The sequence below is a fragment of the Phycodurus eques genome, chromosome 2 (genome assembly GCF_024500275.1).
Source record: "Phycodurus eques isolate BA_2022a chromosome 2, UOR_Pequ_1.1, whole genome shotgun sequence".
NCBI lineage: Eukaryota > Metazoa > Chordata > Actinopteri > Syngnathiformes > Syngnathidae > Phycodurus > Phycodurus eques.
This window is the reverse complement of record NC_084526.1, coordinates 12,210,052-12,233,261: the sequence shown is the minus strand read 5'-3', so window position 1 is coordinate 12,233,261 and position 23,210 is coordinate 12,210,052. Positions and strand designations below refer to the sequence as shown.

The 23,210-nt window shown below is 42.9% G+C and overlaps 1 protein-coding gene across 1 annotated transcript in view; it reads right to left on the bottom strand.

The window, feature by feature from the left end:
• kif26ba (kinesin family member 26Ba) overlaps positions 1-23,210 on the bottom strand; it is a 118,348-nt gene that overhangs the window by 5,415 nt on the left and 89,723 nt on the right. Inside the window, exons 11-27 of the mRNA XM_061667518.1 lie at positions 22,914-23,103; positions 19,709-19,880; positions 18,505-18,819; positions 18,260-18,439; positions 17,102-17,234; positions 16,733-16,964; positions 16,432-16,533; positions 16,198-16,325; positions 13,902-14,081; positions 13,558-13,826; positions 12,655-13,297; positions 11,460-12,319; positions 8,431-8,663; positions 8,203-8,349; positions 7,697-7,923; positions 4,787-5,046; positions 1,830-1,980 (exon numbers count right to left, since the gene is read on the bottom strand). Coding sequence (XP_061523502.1) covers positions 1,830-1,980; positions 4,787-5,046; positions 7,697-7,923; positions 8,203-8,349; positions 8,431-8,663; positions 11,460-12,319; positions 12,655-13,297; positions 13,558-13,826; positions 13,902-14,081; positions 16,198-16,325; positions 16,432-16,533; positions 16,733-16,964; positions 17,102-17,234; positions 18,260-18,439; positions 18,505-18,819; positions 19,709-19,880; positions 22,914-23,103 — 4,422 coding nt within the window. The remainder of the gene's footprint in view (positions 1-1,829; positions 1,981-4,786; positions 5,047-7,696; positions 7,924-8,202; positions 8,350-8,430; positions 8,664-11,459; positions 12,320-12,654; positions 13,298-13,557; positions 13,827-13,901; positions 14,082-16,197; positions 16,326-16,431; positions 16,534-16,732; positions 16,965-17,101; positions 17,235-18,259; positions 18,440-18,504; positions 18,820-19,708; positions 19,881-22,913; positions 23,104-23,210) is intronic.

Genomic DNA, 23,210 nt, shown 5'->3' with positions numbered 1-23,210 from the left:
GCAAGATAACGGCGAAAACACACAAGACAGCAAATGAGTTCATCAGGGACTGGAAGTGGAAGGTTTTAGATTGGCCGAATCAATCTCCATACGTTAAGCCTATAGAGCATGCATTTTACCTGCTAAAGAGGAGTGAAGGAGAGGAATTTTTTTTCCAAAAGAAGAATATAGGTTTGATGTTGTCACTGGGTCACAAGCTTTATGTTTTTATTGCTAAATATTAAGTCTTATTAATTTAAGTCTCACTGTCACTGTATATGTATATGATGTATGAAACTTGTAAAATCTAATTCTTAGTACTGAGGGGAGAATCTTTCTTCCAGCAGCGAGTTGGTGTGCTGTCGAGTGACTTGAACTCCTGTAACAGATAAGTCCAAAATGTCACATGGGTGTTTAATTATGTTGGCATCAAGTGAGTGTCAGATCAAGATTTTCATGCACAACAAACCAATCAGTGATCCTCAATGAGTTTCATCGAAGGATTAAGTGTTACTTTGTATTGATTTGCAGCGACGCTATCAGTGGCGGTCGCTGCTTATGTTTGTTTGGTTGTTTGGTTTTTTTGCACCACTTCATCTTTGTAATGAGGCTTTTATGTAGTTTAACCCTGCTGTAATGTCCCTTTTTATGAGCTCGCACTGAGAAGCTTCTGGCTGAGTCCAATGACGTCTTGCATTCCCATCCTCATTCACCCGAGGAAAAACGGCGCATCCAGTTTGTGAGCCCTGACGATGCTGCTCTCACGATGAACCGTCCAGCAAAGTCACGTAGAGACGCATTCATCACACTTTTCTTCCTGCAGTATCTAATCAAGCTTCTCCATTGAGTTGTCACCCATGACATTAGCTGGCGAGGATGCTGATGCTGTTAGTCAACTTTAATGATGAGCAAGTTCATCATCACCATTTATTTAAGTGATCTCCTAGGAACCACTAACATACGTCTGTTCTTCATGACACACATACTACTCTTGGGGTATGTTGACAGGACAGCAGTTTAGTACAGTGCTTTTGTGAGATGATGTGTTGTTGAACATGTAGCTGATGTGATGAGATTTTGTTTTAAAGGCTATGATAAAAATGAGACCTAGACAAATCATTTCAAAACTTTTTCTATCATTAATGTGTAAACCTATAACAAAACAATATTTTAAAGAGAAGTAAGACAATCAAACAAGCTGAGATGTGGTTGCACAAGTGTGCACACCCTCATAACTAGGCATGTGGCTGTGTTCAGAATTAGCCAATCACATTCAAACTCGTGTTAAATGGGAGCCAGCACACACCTGTCACCATTTAAATTGCCTCTGATTAACCCCAAATAAAGTTAAGATGTTTTAGTAGACTTTTCCTGACATTTTTGTAGTCCCATTTTACAGCACAAGCCACGGTCCGCAGAGAGCTTCCACAGCATCAGAGGGATCTCATTTTTCAAAGGTATCAGTCAAGAGAAGGGTACAAAAGAATTTCCGAGGTATTAAATATATCATGGAACTCGGTGAAGATATTCATCATAAAGCGCAGGAGGTATAGAAATAAAAATAATAATTGAAATGATCCCTGTCATTTGCCTGCATTGTATGACTTACTTAAGGAAGGAGAAAAGAAGTAGAATAAATGTATTCTTGTCTCTCACTACCTTGTTTTCCACCAATGTGGAAAACCAAAGCAACTTTTATTCCTCTTCATTCGGTAAGACGCCTCTGAATAGCAGCTGCTCGCTCCACTTTCTGCTCCGTGTCAAGGGCAGCTTAGTAGTTTGGATTCGGAAAGCTTTATTTAAGCATTTACAAAGAAATAATAATTGTGTCTTTCTAAACTTCCACTTACACTCTGTGGTCCATGTGAGAGGCTCCAGCATCAGGTGCTGTTTGGTCTGTTCCAGCTCTTTCTTCAAACACTGATATTTGGCTCGGACCTCGCTGATCCGCTGCTGACGGTGCTCCAGCAGGCGAAGTTTGCCGCTGACGTACAACATCCCCTGACACACAAACACACACACACACACAAAGTGAGTGCACATTGTATTTGGGAGACCGGAGCAGCTTTTCCAGTATTCTCACACAATTGCATACACTTCACGGACTCACCTCCATGAGCCCTGCTGGCTACTGGTGAACACTGAGCAGCTTCACAAGAGCAGCTGGAAGTGAAGTGTTTCTCTGAAGACACCTACAGAGGACTCTTATTTCATGCTTTTCTTTATGCTAAACAGCACTGTGCCATCATTTCACGTTAGATTGTGTGGCACCCAATCCCTGAACCATAAATTGCATTTGGCAATCAATGTGTGACATTTGCTTTAAAATGCTAATATTTCCAAACACTGTTATCATCATCAATAGTTACAAAAGCCATCTCCCCCCCCACCTCCCCCTCTCACAGTCATCTTTCAGATACTACATACTAGACTGTATGCTGGATATTCTGCCTATAAGTCAGTGTTGTGGCATTCAATGGAGGCTGACCAATCATAATAACATTTATAATAATAAATCTTGAAAAAATAATAAAAGTAAAAGTGCAACTTATTGACATGCTATTTTACACCGAGTTGGAAGGAAAAATTGGCAGCAATTCTGCATGAATTCATCAAACAATTTGTTCTGATCCTTGTCTAACAGAGAATCACATTCTGCTGTAACTATACCCCACAAAAATAAATAAATAAAAAATATTGGACACACCACGTAAACATTCACTGCACATTGCGGAAAAAGTATATGAACCCATAGGCTAATGACCTCTCCAACAGCTAATCAGAGTCAGGAGTCAGCCAGTTTGAGTCTAATGACCGTGATGAGGTGTTGATTAAAGCTGCCCTGCCCTACAAAAAAACCACCAGTTATGAATTTTCTATTCACAAGTAACATTACCTGACGTGAACTGTGGCTCGACCAAAAGAGTTCTCGCAATACCAATAATGACGATATTAACTTCCATGAAGCTAGACAGTGTCTCAAAATTATATCCAAAACACTTGTGGCTCTACTTTCGTAAATGGTGAAAATCCAGCGTGGCAGGAGCTACAACTCTGCACCAGAGGCAGGTTAGACTGGTGTTGGTAATTTCATAAACAATTACAGGCTGGCGGATCTTAGAGTGGGCGGGCCGCGCTACTGTGGGAGTGTTTACGATCTACTTCCGTCACCGCCAAGCTAAGCGACTCCTCTCGTTCCCTTTAAATGCTGTGCTCTAGTGGCTTCCACCATTCTCATCATAAACCAAGAAGGATTAGGCTGCGTGGAGGCCGGCATATCTGGTAATTCATTGGATTACTCCTCATGAGCACACTTGAAAATTTGATAGTATTAATATTAGGCTGTTTTAAATTATTGGTAACACAAACACTGACTTGGTGCATATTAAATACTTCATATCCTCGGACCTCAGTATCTGTCTGCTTGTGCCCCGATCAAATACACCAAAATTGTATTAGACCGGCGGTCTACCCTGCACCAGAACGTAGACGTGGTCTGAGCAGGCATAAGTTTAGATCGACTTTCTGCCACCAAATTGTTACTTCGCCAGGCGCATCGCCAAGGAAAACGCCCTCCGCTGCGCAGACAGGTCTGCCAAATTGGCAAACATGCGATGCGAAACTTGCGCTTGCATGAAAGTCACGATCCGATTATATTTGTGCTCCGCCACAGCTGTCTACGGAAATAGAGCCCTTAATGTTCATCAGTGCACATTAAAACAGATTGCCTATAAATTACGTTCAGGTCCCAAGTTGAGTTGTTTGAAAGGACCACAATGTGTGGAGAAATAAGAGACCGCACAATGCCAATAAAACCTTGGGCCAATCCCAATTCTACCCGTTAGCTTTTCCCCTTCGTCTTAGACCTTGGTTTTGTGCGTACACGAGAACGAGGCCTAACTGATAATTATTGTTCCTGTGACAGTGACAATAAAGTTCTTTTGGATTCTATTCTGTTTGAGATATTTTCTATTTTGTGTTTGTTGACAAATGTTTGGGTATGTGTTTTGTGATGGTTGTTGTTGGTGTTATTTATTGGCTGACGTTATACCACAGTCAGTGTGTAAAATATGTTCCTTCTATAAAAATGTGTTTCTAGAGTAGATAAAAATGAAATATAGAAATGGATGTACCATGTCACGTGGAAGGAAACAAACAATGTTTAAATACCAGTCACCTGTAGAAACTTTATACACAGACAAATTTAAATAAAAAGTCATTTATAATAGTACAGTTAATTTGCCACAAGATGGCATCTTGGAAATGTAAAAAATGGTTGCGTCTGCCCAGGACACAGACAGCAGAGGGTGCGGGGTGTTGACGTGTCGTCCCAATTCCTGGGGCTATTTACCCCTTCATCTTGGCCCTCCAGACGAAGGGGAAGGGCCCAATTGTGAAGTATGGTGCAGGGGGCACCATCGATGCGCATCGCTTTGCCTCCTCACGGCTTGGACAGATTTCTCAAGACATTTTGAAGGACAACTCAAGACCATCTGTCAGCTATTTTGAGCTTAACAGAAGATTGCTGATGCAACAGGACAATGACCCAAAGGACAGAAGGAAATCAACAACTGAATGGCTTCAACAGACGAAAATACGACCTCTGGAGTTGCCTGGTCAGAGTACTGACCTCAACTGAGATGATGTGGCATGACCTTAACGGGGGAATTTACACCAGAATATTGCTGAAGAGGTTTATCATACCATATGCAGTCAAAACATAAGTTACATAAAGAGCTCTGCCACTAATTGTAATATTGATTCGTATGAAGAGGTGAAATGCGTTGTAGGTCAAGAAAATTCTCACCTTGTTACCGCCTTTGTCCCTCCTCTTCTGCATGCGCTCGACGTCATCAATCTCGTACACTTTGATCTCAAAGGCCTCCGCTGTGGCCGACGGACCTCGCAGGGTTCCGGCGGCGGGCGGCCCCAGAGGTCCGTCCACCCAGCATGCACCTGGGCTGGAGGAGGAGGAAGAAGAGGACGTGACAGCCTGTTTGGCAGAGCGGTGAGGAGACGTGGATGAGTCCAAGGTCAGTGCGGGAATCAGCCGACGACGCTGGAGACCTAAAAATATTACAATTGTGTTATATATAGGCATAAATACGGCCATATTTTAAGTGTATGACGCCTCATAGTTCTGAAATTCACCGCCTGGTCACCAGCCAATCACTAAGCACATAGAGACAAACAGCCATTCTCAACATCCACACCGATGGGCAATTAGAGTCTTGAATTAACCTAACATGCATGTTTTTGAAATGGAAAAGGAAGTCAGAGCACTCGGAGAAAACCCATGCTAACGCGGACAAAATGGAAGGCCAGAGCTGAGATTCGAACCCTAAACTTCCGAACCGTGCAAGGTCCAATGTAAAACGTAACTCCGAATGTAAGTTTTATTTGTATACACGCTGTTTTCGGGTTTAACAAGCCTATTTTTCTGGGATTTTATTTTAATAAGGCTGCAGTTAAAGAGTGGCATCCGAAGGTCAAGCAGAGACAGCGATACAGACAGAACTAGGCTCTGGCAAGTGAAAAAGGTTGGACACTGCAGGGGACATGGAATAATAATAATTAAAAAAAAAAGAATATGACAGGGGCATCCAATTTAAGTGCAAGAGGAATCCTAATGGAAAAGTGATTAACTATTTGCTGGCTCATGTTCACATTCCATCTCCACTAAAGCTCACTTTTGCCTACTGGCGTAACCTCAAAGTACACTATATTGACTGAGAGCACCGCATTTGTTTTGAAAAATGCGAGGAAATCCAGACGTCACGCCGCCTGGTAGGTAGATGAGTCTGCACTGCAATGCCTCACAGAAAAGGTTATTCCAATTTAAAATAATAGTCAGAGGCAAACCGCGCTGAGCTGCCTGTGTTGAAGCTGACTTGATGCACATATTCATTGTTACGCTTAAGCAGTGGCGTATGATTTGGCAGCCATATTAAGGTTCCAGCGTAATGTGCTAGTGAATGTAGATTCATTATAGCCAGCAGCAGCAGTTTCCCTCTACCATTTCACACACGGTTGGTCAGGGTCACCTTTCCAACCTGACTCCTTGTGCAAGCACATTCATTGTACCACACACACACACACACACACACACACCCCTTTTATTTCTTCTTTCACTGCTTTGTGACACCTCTAAGACTACACTTTGTCACAATGTGGACTTTTACAGCTAACAATCGATCGTTTGAAATACTGGTCGGAAGCTCAATTATTTGTACTGCTGGAAATGCTGAGTGAGCGTCAGAGCCACACTGACAGGGATGCTTAAAAAATTAAAAAACTGCGAATGTTACAATGCTTAAGTTGAGCGGCAATTCTATTTTCAAGACAGTTAAAAACGGATTAAATATTATGAGAAGATGAATGATTACCTGTGTTTAAAATTTTCCATTTAGATGATGTAATTAATATTGTATATGGCAAGGGTGTGCAAAGTATGCATACTTCTTTCTTTGATCTGGCCCACCGAGCATTTTATAACAAAGAGTATTCTAAGATTTGTTGCAATAATTTAGGATTTTTTTTTGTTTTAGTTAATTTGAAAACCTTTCTTAAATAATCAGTAATTTAATTGCAATTAAAACAATTACAATACCTGTAAATGTATTATTACTGAAAATGATTTTCATGAATTCATTATTATTAATTCTTCTAAATAAACAATTTTCACATATACATGAATCTTTTTTCCCCCTTTTTCTTTAAAAATCAAATGTGGCCCTTGACTGCAAAGGTTGGTCCACCCTTACTACATGTTACACATTTGACAAATTATGAACACAACTTGAAAGCTGCTGTGTTAAAAATATGACATTTTTGTCATAAAATAAATGTTCTTGTTATCCATCTTCTGTTCCGCTTACCTTCACCAGGGTCGCTGGTGTGCTGGAGCTTATCTCAGCTGACTTTGGACGAGAGGTGCGGTACACCACAGGGTACATATAGACAAACAACCGTTCATACGTCAGGACTATTTAAAGTCTTCAAATAAGCTAACATGCATGTTTTTAGAATGCGGCAGGAAGTCGGAGTACCCAGAGAAAAGAACATCCACACTGGAAGGTTGGAACCCGGATTTTTCATTTTCTTATTATATTATGACTTTTTTCCTGGGAGAGTTGCATCATTGGTATATTAATATTACAACCTTTTCCTTGTAAAATGTTTTCACTTTGCTTTTCATTCACTTTTTCTTTTCATAATGGTCGTCTTTACAGTAGGCCCTTTGTATACAATAGAATAAGGCTTTATTGATCTTGCAATGGGAATTTCATGTTTTACAGCCGCACATGCGAATAAGCATAAGAATAGGAAAGTATTACGAATTGTATTGAGACCATTCATTTTCTTCATATTCAGTAATGGAAACTTGCAGGTAAGGAAACGGCTTTGGCATTTTGACAGTTTTTTTTCATGATTTTTCTGTCATTGCTGCATTTATTGAGGGAAAAGCCCTAAAAGCAATAAGTCAGTGCCTCCACAATTATCCATTCAATTAAGCATGAATGTCGTGCTTTAAAATTGCAGACCTTTACAAGGGTCAATTGCTGGTTATACTATTACTGTATATGAGAAAACACAAAGGCAATCGTACAAGCCAATGCTGAACATCGGCCCCACTAGGAAATGTCATTTTCATGTCTTTTTTTGTTTTGTTTTGTTTCTTTGTTTGTTTTTTTGCGCAATCCTGCTGACACCTCACCTCCTAAGTGTCCAACGTTGCTCCTGCTCTTCTTGTTGCTCTTGGAGCTGCGTCTGGAGGAGGTGGTGGCCGAGCTGTGCTCACTGAGTGAATCTTGAGCAGAGGACGTACTTCCTGTGTTCTCGCTGCTGTCTCTCAGCATGCTCTCGTAGCCGCTGCTGCCTCCACTGTGATAGAACAAGGCCGTCTTCCCCATGGCCGGGGGAAGCTCACCACTCAGTACGCTGCTGTTAAGACGCCAAAAGAAGAGCCTTGGTCAGAAAATAGTACATAAATGATGAAAAAAAAAAAAAAAAAAAAAGACACCACCAGTGAGCATCTTTGGTGGCAACAAAAGCCTTAGTTCTGATATTATGAAAGCATTTTTGGTTGGTGAAGATGTTTCACCGTTACTGAAGAAGCTGGATTAAAGGTGAACAGTCTTCAACAATGAAGGAGTCCAGTTGCATTCCATTACCATGACCTGGATGACTGACAGTCTACAGTACAGACAGCTGTCCAAATACCTGTTGTCGCTGGCGTGGCCACTGCTGCAGCGATGTGGTTTTCGCGGAGCAGTGATCTTGCTGTAAGGAGAGGGAAGGGTTTGGACCGCTGTTGCTCTTTCCTCCCCTGGGCCACCTCCAGCAACACCTGCAACCGGTGCCCCTCCGCTATGAAGAAAAACGAAACATTGGCCGAAGATCTATCTATTAATACTCAGAGAAAATCTCGATAGGGTAAAAATGGCCAACCTTGCCCCTTCGGCCCCTTTCTCCTCTGCTGGATTCACAGCTCCTCCCTGGGCATGATTCCTGGAACGTGATCCGGCACTACCTTGGAGAAGCTCTGAGATGCGGCCATTGACTGCCCGCAGGGGTAGCTTGGCAGCCAAACTTCCCTCTCGACTGCGGCTCAGAGATTGCGTAGACCAGGATGCAGGAGAGGGTCCCTGCTGCTGCACAGGGCCCTGAATGGCGGCCTGTGGCTGTGGAGGCAGACGCAAAGTTTAGAACAAAGAGAGAGAGTAGTTCAGAGGACAAAGGCGAAGCTCAACAAACGAACAACAGTTTGCATAACTGTTGTTGATTACTACTGGCCACTTAAGTGCTTGAGAACTTTGCACCATTTGCACAATTGTCATTGTATCAGCGATACCACATTTATTGGTACCTTTTCATTGGACAATGACTCCCCATACTTGTGTTCTTGTGTCCTAAATATATATTTGTCATAGCAGCTGTTTGTTGTCGTACTAGAGTGGCTCCAACTCCCGGAGTCAAATTCCTTGTTTATTTTCAAATATTTGTCCAATAAAGATGATTCTGATCTGAGTTTATAAACTACAGTGGTACCTTGAGTTATGAGTTCAATTGGTTCTGTGACCAAGCTCAGATCTCAGTTTACTCGTACAGTTATCCCTTGTTTATTGCAGGGGTTACATTCCAGAACATCCCCGCGCTAGTTGAAATCCGTGAAGTGGTGACCAAATATATATTTTTTGTATTATTTATGTATATTTTAAAACTTTATGCATATAATCACTAAATATATATTCATGTGAGGCGCAGGTATTATTTCCATCCACTTGGGGTCGCCATCCTCAAGTTCTACTGTACTGTAGTATCTGTGACTATCTGTAACTGAATGTGTCTGGCTGTAAAAGGCGGGATGTCGGACTCGTCAAAAGAGGGTGTAGACTCATCATGTGTGAATATCTGCTTGTGTTTATTTTGTTACCTTTATTCAATAAAGCAATTGAAAGTGCACCAGCGAGTATGACCACAGGTGGGGGGATTACAATTCGTTCTAACTAGCCATGGTAGGCTATATTAAATCAACTCAAGGTGTTTATTTTACCGGACACATGCAGTTGTGTTAATTAAGCCAGTTGTACTTTGTTGTGCTTGTGTCTGAATGTGCTTATTGCGTGTTTGTTTTCTTCCCGTTTGTTCAGTAAAGCGATTGACGGCTGATTGGCGGCGGTGGCTGTCTATCCTTGCAGGGGCATTACAATACATTCTAACTAGTGATGGTAGACTATATTAAATTAGCTAACATCGATACGTTACCTTGTGTTGGTGACCGTAGACATACAGTTGTGGTACACGCTGTACTTTATCTTCTTTTGCAAGGTGTGAAATGACCCCAAAGTTTCTTTTACATACTTTTTCCTCCTGGTAACAGTTTGTGTGGAAAAGTAATCATCGCAAAATCCAGTAATATAGCGAATAATCCAGGATATAAAGGTGATGGACGGCTGTAATGCAAATCCAATGTGATGGACGCAAATCCATTTTTCCATTGCAATGAATTGCAATGCCATTAATCCGTTCCAGGCTCCGAAAAAAACACCACCATATTTTTGTTGTGTTTTTAATCAATAAAAATAACACTGCATTGTAAATTAATGTACAGTGGGACAAGCTGCAAGTCACAAATATAACGTCGTAATGTGGGCTTCGAAGGGGCATGGCTGAGTGAGTAACATCGGGAACCACCTAGTCTGTGTGTAAGCGTCTGGGTGTGGGTTTTGGCCTACTGTAGCTCCTAACGAGTGTTTTCATTTCATATTTGTGTTTGACTGTTTGTGCCGTTCTATAAATGGCTGAAAGTGCATTGGCGACTGTTACTTTACTTTATTTCTCCACTTCACTTGGCTCGCAACAAAAGCAAAACAATTGACCAAGCGTAACCCGTAAAACATACAACCCAAGTTCCAATGAAGTTGGGACGTTGTGTTAAACATAAACCCTAACCCAGAATACAATGATTTGCTAATCACGTTCAACCTATATTTAATTGAATACACTACAAAGACAATATATTTAATGTTCACACTGATAAACTTGATTGTTTTTAGCAAATAATCATGAACTTAGAATTTTATGGCTCCAACACATTGCAAAAAAGCTGGGACAGGTGGCAAAAAAGACTGAGAAAGGAGGAATGCTCATCAAACACCTGTTTGGAACATCCCACAGGTGAACAGGCTAATTGGTAACAGGTGGGTGCCATGATTGGGTATAAAATGAGCTAGCATCTGTGATGGTATGCGGCTGTGTTAGTACCAATGGCATGGGTAATGTACACATCTGTGAAGGCACCATTAATGCTGAAAGGTACATTCAGGTTTTGGAGGAACATATGCTGCCATCCAAGCAACGTCTTTTTCTTGGACACCCCTGATTATTTCAGCAAGACAATGCCAAACCACATTCTGCACGTGTTACAACACCGTGGCTTCGTAGTAAAAGAGTGAGGGTACTAGACTGGCGTGCCTACAGTCCAGACCTGTCTCCTATTGAAAATGTGTGGCGCATTATGAAGCATAAAATGCGACAACGGACACCCTGGACTGTTGAACAGCTGAAGCTGTACATCAAGCAAGAATGGGAAAAAAATCCAACTACAAAGCTTCAACAATTAGTGTCCTCAGTTCTCAAACGTTTATTGAATGTTGTTAAAAGAAAAGGTGATGTAACACGGTAGTAAACAAGACCCTGTCCCAGCTTTTTTGGAACATGTTGCAGCCATAAAATTCTAAGTTAATGATTATTTGCTAAAAACAATAAAGTTGATCAGTTTGAACATTAAATGTCTTGTCTTTGTAGTGTATTCAATTAAATATAGGTTGAACATGATTTGCAAATCATGGTATTCTGTTTTATTTATGTTGAAGACAATGTCCCAACTTCATTGGAATTGGGGTTGTATAGGTTGGGGCGATCATAAGTCAAGATTTGACTGTATTGGTGCAGTCTCGGTGAAAATTAAGTCATACCTTTCCATTAGGGGGAAGGCTTGAGCTTCTACTGGAGGCTTGGCTCAGAGACTTGGTCGAAAAGCTGAGAGTCTTGGTGCTGGAGGCAGACAGACTCCTGGCTTTGGGACTGCTGGTCATCAGCAGCTTACTGACAGCTGAGATCTTTGACTGGCCGCTTGATTTGGCAGGCGACTGTGGGGCGCTGCTCGGACCAGGACTGCCTCCGAAGCCATTTCCGGCACGAGTGAGGCTGCGGCCGGTACGAGGCATGGTGCCGTCTCCCTTCGATCCTCCCCCTCTGAGGCTCTCAGCCCTTTCCAGAGAGAAGCAGTCATAGTGGTGCGAGCCACTGTGGGCTCGCCCTAAAGAGTTAGTTCTGCTTGCAAGTTGCTCCAGCTTAGCACTAAAGAGTCTGCTACTGTCTATACTGGAGTCATGTTGTCTGGTACCACATGCATCATCTGAAGAGCTGCCCACAATTGAGACCTCATGAATGGGCTGGTGTAGTGGACTGGCTGCCCTGTTCCGCAGGTCAAGGCTGGACTTGCGTACAGGTGGTAAAGGGGGGATCCCTCCCTTCTTGTTGGCGAAAAAGCCTTGTTTTCCAGTTGATCCCCTGCGGTCAAGGGTGGCACGGGGACTGCAGGGAGTTGAAGAGGTGGCACCAACATACTTATACTCCATTGTGTTTTCTAAGCCGTCCTGGCGGTTCAGGCGGTGCCAGGCACGAGGGAGACTGGCAGTTCGATGGATTTCTGGGTTGTAGCACTCTGCTTGGCCAACAGCATTGACCATCTCACAGCCATCCACCACTCTCTTTAGAGAGTCTGGAGATGACACCACCTCTGCGCCTCCACTAGAGCCACCATGATCTTCAACTGCTGACAAACAAATTGTGAATCAGTTATCAAAATATTAAACACCATTCCGCAGACAATCTGCATTGGTAACATTATTAATAACCAGAAGTGACTTCTACCAAGGTCGAAATTAAACATTTGTGACGCTCCGGATTTCTGTTTATAAGTTAAAACGCTATTTGTTGTTTCATGGAGGATAGCATACGATGGCGACGGACCGTGACATTTCTGGGGGCTAGCTGTACCATTCTCACAATGACTTTTGTGTAGTTCTGCTAACTATAGGTAATCATCATAACATACATAATCTCTCATTTTATGTTTGGTAGAGATAATGAAATATATTTTCTCACCATCCCTGCAGAAATTCTCAAGGTTCTCATTGCCAGCTGCTTCAATCTTCTGGCCCGATTCGCTCTTTGAATGCTCCGTCTCCCTCTTCACTGGCCTGACCTCTTCTTTGGGCCTCCCATCCTCCATACCACGCATCAGCCAGGGGTCCTCAAAGCTCATCTCACTGGAAATGGAAGCTAACTGTTGTAGGTTGAAATTTGTCGGTGAGGAGCAGATCGCAGGTTCCTGCATGGCCATCTGTTTGATAGCTACACATGAGTGAGCACTGATTGGCGTCTTGAAGGTGGAGAGGTTCCCAAGTGTTGTCAAGGACTGGATGGTCGTTTTAGCCATAGATGGTGGCAGTTTTCTCAACCGTTCCTTGGTTGGTGTTCCCTTCTCCCATCTGTTCTCTGACAGCTCTCCCTCCAAACCTCCTCTTCTAAAATATCCACTGCTTCCATTATCTCCTGACCCATCCAGTCCAAAGGAAATTTGGTTGGGTTCAGACAGGGCTTCCCCTTGCTGACTTTGGGACTGGCTGAAGCTGTGGAGCGAGTAATCACCCTCACTGCACCCACTCAGATCACTCATCCAGGAGGGGAGAGGGGACATCACTGAGGCTACTGTATCCCCGTCCATGCGCAGTTTAGCCATTGCCACCTGTAAAAGAATTTAAATGACGAAAAAGAAATACGGGCAGGATCATTCTACACCCAACATCTTATGGATTGGGTATGCCATGTTTACAGCAAATTTAGACCTGGTACACATATTTCAAATTCTAAATCTTGTAGAAGTTCTAGCAGCAATGGGGGAGACGAACTCCATATTAAATTTTCTCGATTTTCACGAGGAGTATCTTGACCTAAATAGCAAACGCTTTGTTTCTGTGATCTCAAAACCAAGTCAGCCACACCAACCTCTGCCTTGGCAACAACCTCTGTAACTCCAGAGCTTGTTGCAATCACATGATAGCTCTCTGCATCGCCATCCTCAACGGGGCTTGTGAGGGCTCCGCCGGGCTGGGCGTCCACAGAGCAGCAGTCGCTATTGAAGCTGATGATGCTCGGCGGGCGGCAGGTTTGATTCTGTGTCATTATGAGGGCTGCGTCATCGAGCACCTTCTCTTCTCCGAAAGCCCCCATGTGTACTAATAGAGCCTCACACAGCAAGTGATGTCCAGCTAGTCCTGCAGCGGTAGAATTTGAATTATTTCGGACCTCAACACCTTTAAATTGTAGAAGCTGAGAATAATTTCACTCACCATCCCTGTGTGTATCCAAGGGTATCTGTGGTACGTCATCGTCACAGAGGGTTTCTGCTGAGCCCAGGCTGGCAGACAGAGATGGCCTTGGGTCTTTGACTTGTGGACTCATGCCAAGAGGAGATGTTCTGGATAGCGGGCACTCAGTTGAAGAGCGGCCACTGTCTGCAGCCAGACTGTCTGCATTGTGTAAAAAAAAAAAAAAAAAAAAAAAAAACACAGGTAGAATTTATTTTCTACAACCCAGCGATTTACTGGTAACCAGTCCAGGTTGTGGTCTGCCTTTTAATGCACAGTCAGCTACGATTGGCTCCAGCTTTCTCACGACACTGAACAGGATTTGTATTAGGAAACGGATATATATTTAAGAGGTGGGACAAACTATCAATATCAATGTTTTTTGTTGTTTTTAATCATTATCTCTTATAGTACATTATCAATACACTTGTATCAAATATCAATATTGTTGCTGTGCAATAAAAGTGCAATCCAACCCATCCATTTTCTGTACTGCTCATCCTCCAATCCCAATTGACTTTGGGCACGAGACAGGTTACACCCTGGACTGGTTGCAAGCCAATCGCAGACTTTGACATAGACAATGACTATTTGGACTTTTTACAACCCCAATTCCAATGAAGTTGGAGCATTGTGTTAAACATAAATAAAAACAGAATACAATGATTTGCAAATCATGTTCAACCTATATTTAATTGAATACACTACAAAGACAAGATATGTAATGTTCAAACTGATAAACTTTATTGTTTTTAGCAAATAATCATTAACTTAGAATATTATGGCTGCAACACGTTCCAAATAAGCTGGGACAGGTGGCAGGAAAGTTGGGTAATGCTTATCAAACACCTGTTTGGAACATCCCACAGGTGAACAGGCTAATTGAGAACAGGTGGGTGCCATGACTGGGTATAAAAGGAGCTTCCCTGAATTGCTTAGTCATTCACAAGCAAAGATGGGGCGAGGTTTATCTCTTTGTGAACAAGTGCATGAGAAAATAGTCGAACAATTTAAGGACAATGTTCCTCAACGTAAAATTGCAAGCAATTTAGGGATATCAACATCTATGGTCCGTAATATCATCAAAAGGTTCAGAGAATCTGGAGAAATCACTGCATCTAAGCGGCAAGGCTGAAAACCAACATTAAATGCCCATGACCTTCGATCCCTCAGGCGGCAGTGCATCAAAAACCGACATCAGTGTGTAAAGGATATCACCACACGGGCTCAGGAACACTTCAGAAAACCAATGTCAGTAAATACAGTTCGGCGCTACATCCGTAAGTGCAATTTGAAATTTTACTCTGCAAAACAAAAGCCATTTATCAACAACACCCAGAAAGCTGCCGGCTTCTCTGGGCCCGAGCTCATCTAAGATGGACTGATGCAAAGTAGAAAAGTGTTCTGAAAAGTGTTCCGACGAGTCCACATTACAAATTGTTTTTGGAAATTGTGGATGTTGTGTCCTCCGCGCCAAAGAGGAAAAGAACCATCCGGATTGTTATGGACGCAAAGTTCAAAAGCCAGCATCTGTGATGGTATGCGGCTGTGTTAGTACCAATGGCATGGGTAACGTACACATCTGTGAAGGCACCATTAATGCTGAAAGGTACATACAGGTTTTGGAGGAACATATGCTGCCATCCAAGCAAGGGCTTTTTCTTGGACACCCGTGCTTATTTCAGCAAGACAATGCCAAACCACATTCTGCACGTGCTACAACACCGTGGCTTCGTAGTAAAAGAGTGCGGCTACTATACTGGCCTGTCTGTAGTCCAGGCCTGTCTCCCATTGAAAATGTGTGGCGCATTATGAAGCATAAAATGCGACAACGGACACCCCGGACTGTTGAACAGCTGAAGCTGTACATCAAGCGAGAATGGGAAAGAATTCCACCTGCAAAGCTTCAACAATTAGTGTCCTCAGTTCCCAAACGTTTATTGAATGTTGTTTGAAAAAAGGTGATGTAACACAGTAATAAACATGACCCTGTCCCAGCTTTTTTGGAACGTGTTGCAGCCATAAAATTCTGAGTTAATGATTTGCTAAAAACAATAAAGTTGATCAGTTTGAACATTAAATATCTGGCCTTTGTAGTGTATTCAATTAAATATAGGTTGAACATGATTTGCAAATCATTGTATTCTGTTTTTATTTATGTTTAACACAATGCCCCAACTTCATTGGAATTGGGGTTGTAATATAAGGTGCAATTTCTAACAATCAAGCTAACAGATTGTAATACAAATAAAATCAGCAGATGCGTAGAAAGACATACTGTCAGAGGTCAAAGCTTCAGTTGCTTGTCCATCCTGAGATAAAGTGTGTGAAGACAGTGGGGATGTTGCTGGTATCACTCCCTTCTGAGTGTACACTTTACACCGCTGAGACGGCGAGGATGGAGGCCTGGGGACAAACCAGTTTTACTACATTTTGAATCATAAGGCAACATGCAATATTCCTTAGCATCAAGGAAAATTGAATGCAAGATTAACATATTGATAAACTTAACCTGTAGTCTGAAGTTTTCGTCAGGCTGGCGATGCCAAGGCGTGGTGATCCGAGTGGTCGTGTCTTCGCCTCAGTGTTAACTCCCATGGACAGACTCTCACGACTGTCCAGACAAGTAAACGTTCTTATTTTTTATGACTAAATACCTTCAGAAACTTCATTGGGTACAGCTCAAATCAGTTTAATTACAAAAGCTTTATGTTAATATTTGTTTGCCATTGTCACTATAATAATGTTTTGTTAGTTTTGGATGTTTACTGTGAGTTTAGTTTGAACTGCATACTGTTAATGTATTGCCTCACCCGTCATGCTGGTGCGAGGCCTTGGCCCTGTGAAGAAGGTTCGAGGCATTGCTTCCTGTGACATTCCTGCACCCAGACATGAGGGCAGACCCAGAACTCTGAGCCAGACTGTGGATCATGGTCTGAGCCAGCTCCGCCTCCTCCACCACCTCCTTGATATCCTGCAGCTGCTCGTCATTTGTCTTCCTCTTAGAAGGTTCCGTTAAGGAGTAGGAGATCTGGACTGCACCTCCTGGGGGAGTAATGTTTAACACGTACTTTGATGCTGAAATACATATTGGTGGTCATAGATTGTTTGCACACGGAGAATAAAATACTCCACTGACAAAGTATTACAAACATATTGTTTTTTTCAAGTAAATAATTCACCTGTTTTGACCTCTGTATCCAATGGAGCAGCAGAGGCCGTCTCAGCAGGTGCGACTGAATCGGCAGAAAGAAAACATGGATCTTTGGATCCTTGTTTACAGATCAGAACCTCCTCAAAGGGAAACTTTGGCACCTGAACAGAACGAATGGAAAAAGAACATTTAATGTTAGCTGGACAATGTTCTTACTTATATTATAAACATTTTGCAGGTCTCAAATAAAGAAACACTATGAATACCTATGAATCAATGAGGTAATCAAGGGAATGGTGACTAGGGGTTAGTCAAAGTGTGACAGTGAACCTCCACTTCGCGACCATTTACAATATTTTAACGTCACAGTGAGTCTAACACCAGCATACGTCATCCGTTATTGTGCTTGTCATTTTACCATCTCATTATTAACAGTATATCAGTCATTTTAAGATCTGCCCTCATTAACAGATATTCCCAGCCTGTCTTTTTTTTTTCTTTCTGTAGGAACTAAAAATATATTCATGTTGCTTTTAACCAATAACAAGTAAAGATTTGCTTTATTTTTCTCACGCTGCAGCACCCCTCCCAAAGTCGTCAAGTAGCCCACCGGGGAGCTGCATCCTAATGTATATTTTTGTTCATTGTCACTTCCCGTAGGGGTAATGACCAGATGTCCCAAGATGATTGTTTATAACAGTGTTACTGTACAAATTAAACTTCTCTGAAATAAGATAGGTTCCAGACATTGTTTGTAAGTTTTTCACAAGTCATTTTTCCCCCCCACATTTTTCTATTTTTACGATCATAAGTTTTGTTCTTGTTGACACTCGCTGCGTCGCTACTAACTGACACGTGTTGCAAATTAGCATGTTTCTTGATCCGATGAAACCAGCCATAACTCACTGAAAAGGTCTCATCAACAGTGTCTTCCTCAACCTCAACCTTTAAATACTTTAAATGTCTTCGAACTGACGTTGTATGGGTGGGGCAGCATGGATTTGGCAGAGTAGACTTTGGTATGGGTTGTGGCAAAATGCAACATAAAATGCAACATAAAATTCAGATTTGCAGAAGCATTGCGACCAAAATTTTAACTAACACAGCAATCAGTTCATATGTCCCATTGTTGGTAACGCAAACGTTCATAAGTAGGGCAGCGTCTTTCTAATCGAATACTCTTCACCTCCTCACTGCCATCAATGCAGTCCAGTCTCTCCTGCAGCTCAGCAAAAGTGTTACATTTTAGGCACTCGGCTCCCTCCTCAGGCACGGGGGCCAATGGTTGTCCAAGTACGGATTGAGCGGGCTGGGCCTGAGATAGACCCCCTTGCTGGTCCTGGCTCTCGGGCTCGGGCTGCACCTGCTGGAGCAGAACTCAAGGTGATCATCTGTTCATCTAAGTTGGATCATGACCTTAACGTTACTCACCTTCTGGATCGCCTGACTTTGTTGCGTCTCTGATGTTTTCGCTCGCAGCAGGGTGGGAATAATCGGCACAAACTCCGGCGGACCCTCATTGTCTGTCAGCTCTCGATCTGATACAGCGGCCCCATTGGGACCCACGTAAATGACCGTGTCACAGGACTGCTCGCTGCTTGAATACTGCTCGTCCTGGTCGCTGGACAGGCGCAGCAGTGAGTCTGAGTTGGAGTCGCGGTGATGGAAAGACCGCAGATGAGTGGGCCGTCGCATGCGACCCTCCTCGCAGGAGCTCTCTCCTCCAGAGGAGCTGGAGGTGTACTGCTGAGGACAGATAATGATTACAGACAGGGAGAAAATGCTATTTTTATACAAGGTGTTACATTTAATTTGCACTTCACAGGAGAGTGGCATAGAGTGATTTAATTAATCTATTTCGAACAATCTTCACCCAATAATTTTATGTACTGTAAAAATCTAATGAGTGTTAGCACGATACCTCATTTCATCCTCCCAATGTAGGAACAGAATGTTCCTTATTTTGATGACAGCGATTGTCTTTTGTGTTTATTTTTGGACAAAAGAAGGCGTTTGCATTTGCTATTCTTTTATTGAGTAACTAAAAAATTGGGGGGGGGGGGGGGGGGGTGAGGATAGTGTTATTTTATGTTCATCATTTTTTTTTAAATAAATATATTTGGTTTGGTGAGACTCTAAATTGTCTGTAGGTGTGAATGTGAGTGTGAATGCTTGTCTCTATGTGCACTGCGATTGGCTTGCGCCTGGCGACCAGTTCAGCGTGTACCCCGCCTCTCGCCCAAGGTCAGCCGGGATAGGCTCCAGCACACACGCAATCCTCGTGAGGATAAGCGGTACAGAGAATGGATGGATGAACTATTTCAATCAGATTGTGGTGTTATTTGTATGAAATCCTAAAATTATTTTTCAATACAATTGATTCATACCTCTGAGCCGAATCAAGAATAAAATTGGCTTTTTTTAGCTATGCTGTTTCATGAGGAACTTGGGGCAGGGGGCTTCACTGCCCCACATAGCAAAGAAAGGACGGGGAGTTTGACATAACTTTAATCACTGTTCTGTCGTAACAAGCTAATTTCACCACAAGGCCACCTGCTGGATGTGATGGTGCACTGCTTGACTTATGTTCCCTTTGAAATGTAACAAATTAAGCAAATGTTTTGTTTCAACTCACCACGGTGACCTTAGTTTTTTTCTTCTTCATGCGGAGGACACGAGATGCGATCTGGACGGTGGAGAGGCTTTCCGAAAAATCCCCGGGGGAGGTCGAGATGTGAGCGATCATGGTGGTGCGGCAGTTCATGTTGCCGAGCGACTCCCTCAGCAACATGGTCAGCTTGCTGTCCCTTGTGGCACAGGCAGACGAGAGCAGACAGTATGTGCTAAATATGTTGATGATGTCATTCGCAGTATTATTAATAGCATTGCTAACAAAACCTACAAACACTGAATAAAAATAGCTTACGCAAATAGATAAGAGGCAAACTTAATGCTAATCATTCTGTTCTATATATAGATTAGTTCCAGCAAGCACAAATGTTTTAAGAGCAGCACTGCAGATATTACGCAAACTAATATTGAAAGTTTATCTTTCGCTCATAGAGATTAGATTTCTGGAATGGAGACTAAAAGTATGCCGTGTGTTTAAGAAAAAGTATCTCCAAAGGCCATTCAAGCCATTTTATGTATACAATACATTTGCTGTGACCATAGATCTCCTGCCGCTATCCCTCTTAAAAAAAAAAAAAAAAAACACACGTCCTGCAGGCATATCTCTCAAAAACACGTTTGCATTCAAACACATCAGTCTTGACCTCTTCTCTTTTCCCCACGTGTGCTGCCCCAGGCCTCACGTAATCCTCCTCTCTCCCTCTTAGAGAGGAATGTAGTTAAATTCATGAGTCTTGATGTGTTTGTTAAGTATTCATTTAAGTGCAGGGGTCAGTAAATGACTTATATAAATCTCTGCTTAATACTCATGCTGTAGTTTAACCACACTGTCTTCCGGACAGAGATTCCCAACTGAGCCGTGAGAGATCATCTGGTGTGCCACAAGAAATTATCCAATTTAACCCAGTTTGTCCGAAGCATTACTAATTTACTACAGATAATGTATCTTTGTTGTCTGACATTTATGTTTGGTGGTGTGCTGTGAGGTTTTTCCAAAGTCAAATATCTTCACTCAGATCTTCAATAGATCTCTGGAACTGTGCGATGTACCATCCTGTTTCAAACGCTCCACCATCATTCCAGTCCCCAAGAAACCTGCAATCTCGGGTCTAAATGACTACAGGCCTGTCGCCTTGACATCTGTGGTCATGAAGTCCTTTGAACGTCTCGTGCTGGACCACCTCAAGAGTGTCACAGGTCCCCTGCTGGACCCCCTGCAGTTTGCCTACCAAGCGAACAGGTCTGCGGATGATGCAGTCAACATGGGACTGCACTTCATCCTAGAACACCTCGACAGTGCAAGGACCTACGCGAGGATCCTGTTCGTGGACTTCAGCTCAGCGTTCAACACCATCATCCCTGAACTCCATTCCTCCAAGCTTCTCCAGCTCAGCGTCTCACCTGCCATCTGCCAGTGGATTTACAGCTTTCTGACGGGCAGGACACAGCAGGTGAGGCTGGGGGAGGCCACCTCATCTACACGCAGCATCAGCACTGGGGCGCCCCAAGGTTGTGTCCTCTCTCCGCTGCTCTTCTCTCTCTACACGAACGACTGCACCTCAGCGCACCCGGCTGTCAAACTCCTGAAGTTTGCAGATGACACCACTGTCATCGGCCTCATCAAGGACGGTGAGGAGTATGCATATCGGCAGGAAGTGGAGCGGCTGGAGCTGTGGTGCGGCCAACAAAACCTGGCGCCGCAACCGGCGTCCAATATGTCAGCGCCTCCCTCGGTGTTGTTGTGTTTGGGTCCCCATATAGCATGGACATGGGAAAGTTACAGTAACTGTTCATTAAAAACAGCGACGGCACAGCTTATTCAGAAGTAGCTGACTACAGACACTTGAGCACGTAGGATGCGAGTGAACATATTTGATTGACAGGTGAAAGTCGATTAGCGTGCGTTTTATGTGCCTTCAGCAGACACCCCCGCTCAGTCCTGGAACTCGAGGGCATACTCCATTTTCATGATTTTGGAGCCTTATTTTATATAGCTGACAATTTTTATATTCATTCAAATTTGGCAGGCTACTTAACAATTTTCTTCTTTGTGTTGTATTACATTTACAAGACATTTTTTGGCCAAGATTTCAGTTTGGATGGCTTAGCCCTCCACAAACACATCTGACCATCTAAAATGTGTTATTGTCAAAATCTACGTCCAACATTGATAATGTTGCCAAAGTTGGTTTATCCTCACTAGGCCTCACCGTACCAGCAAAATGCATGAAGTACAATTAACACCCTTAGCACCACAAATTAGACTCCATATCTTGTAATGCATTTTATCAGATTGTATCGAATGAAGTGTCCAGTGAGTGTATAGTTATTGGATGGATGTGGTTTACTGTCAAGCATGGTCAAACCCTCGCCAAACACATTTAATAATGAATAGCTATCATATAATCCCACTCTATAGCCCTGAAGTGACACGCTCTCGCTTGCATCTTGTTGAGTCTAAATCCCTTCACAATCCCACATTAGTTTGAGCCATCAAAGTAAAAATCCAGGTTCAGTGAGCTTGTTTTACCATGTAAATGTAAGCGCTGGTGATTTAATTAACCCAGCTTGCCGCACACAGCCACATAGCCTCAAGAAGGCATGACGTTAAGTAGAACAAGGACACAGAATTAAGGGAAACGTAGAGAGAGATTTACATAGTGTACACTGCTAATGCATATTGAAAAATGTTTGCTTTTTTTTGCTCTTCCACTGTTTGTCCTCTGCCCTTTGTTCGCCTCTTTTCAACTGTTTATCTTTCAAGCTCTTTGTAGCTTTCGTCACTAAACCACAGTGATGAATATGCAACAGCAGGTGTTGTTTCTGACAATGACTTCCTAAAACCACGGGGCGAAAAAAATGCAGGTTTATTTTTCTTTATTCCACTCTGGCTCTCTAAAATCTCATTCTGATGTTAACCTTGTGCGGGGTACTCATTGAAATACTTAAACGTTTCAATCCTGCACAGGTACTGGAGTACATGAAAACTTTTTGTATATACTTGTGAAAATAAATATGCACTTCTACTGCCTCATAGAGAGGCACCGTTACCAAATATGGTTCTTGCCCCGAGCGCTACCACTACATCTCTTCTCTCCAAGAAGCTAAAAGGGACTCCTGCACCATGGTTTAATTTAATGTTTCTACGCAACAAAGCATCTTATCACATTTTCCTTTCCTCTCTCATACACTTCCACATCAGCGCTTACTTGTACGGGATGTGTTTGCTCCCGTTGACCAAGGCCAGGATCACGTTGCCGAGCGCTGACAGGGAAAGGCACAGAGGGGCCGAGCTGGGCGAAGAGTTCTCCCTGGCCTTCCCGACCATTCCGCCTCCGAGGACGCCGACATCACAGCTGCCGAGGTCCAGCAGATGGAGGCGACTGCGACCTCCCGACACTGGCAAGATGGTAAAAAGTGGATGACGAGTTTGCGCGACAAGCACGGAAAACTTAAACATTTGAAAACAAAAGGTTCTGGTTCAACACTGTACTGTATGTAGTACA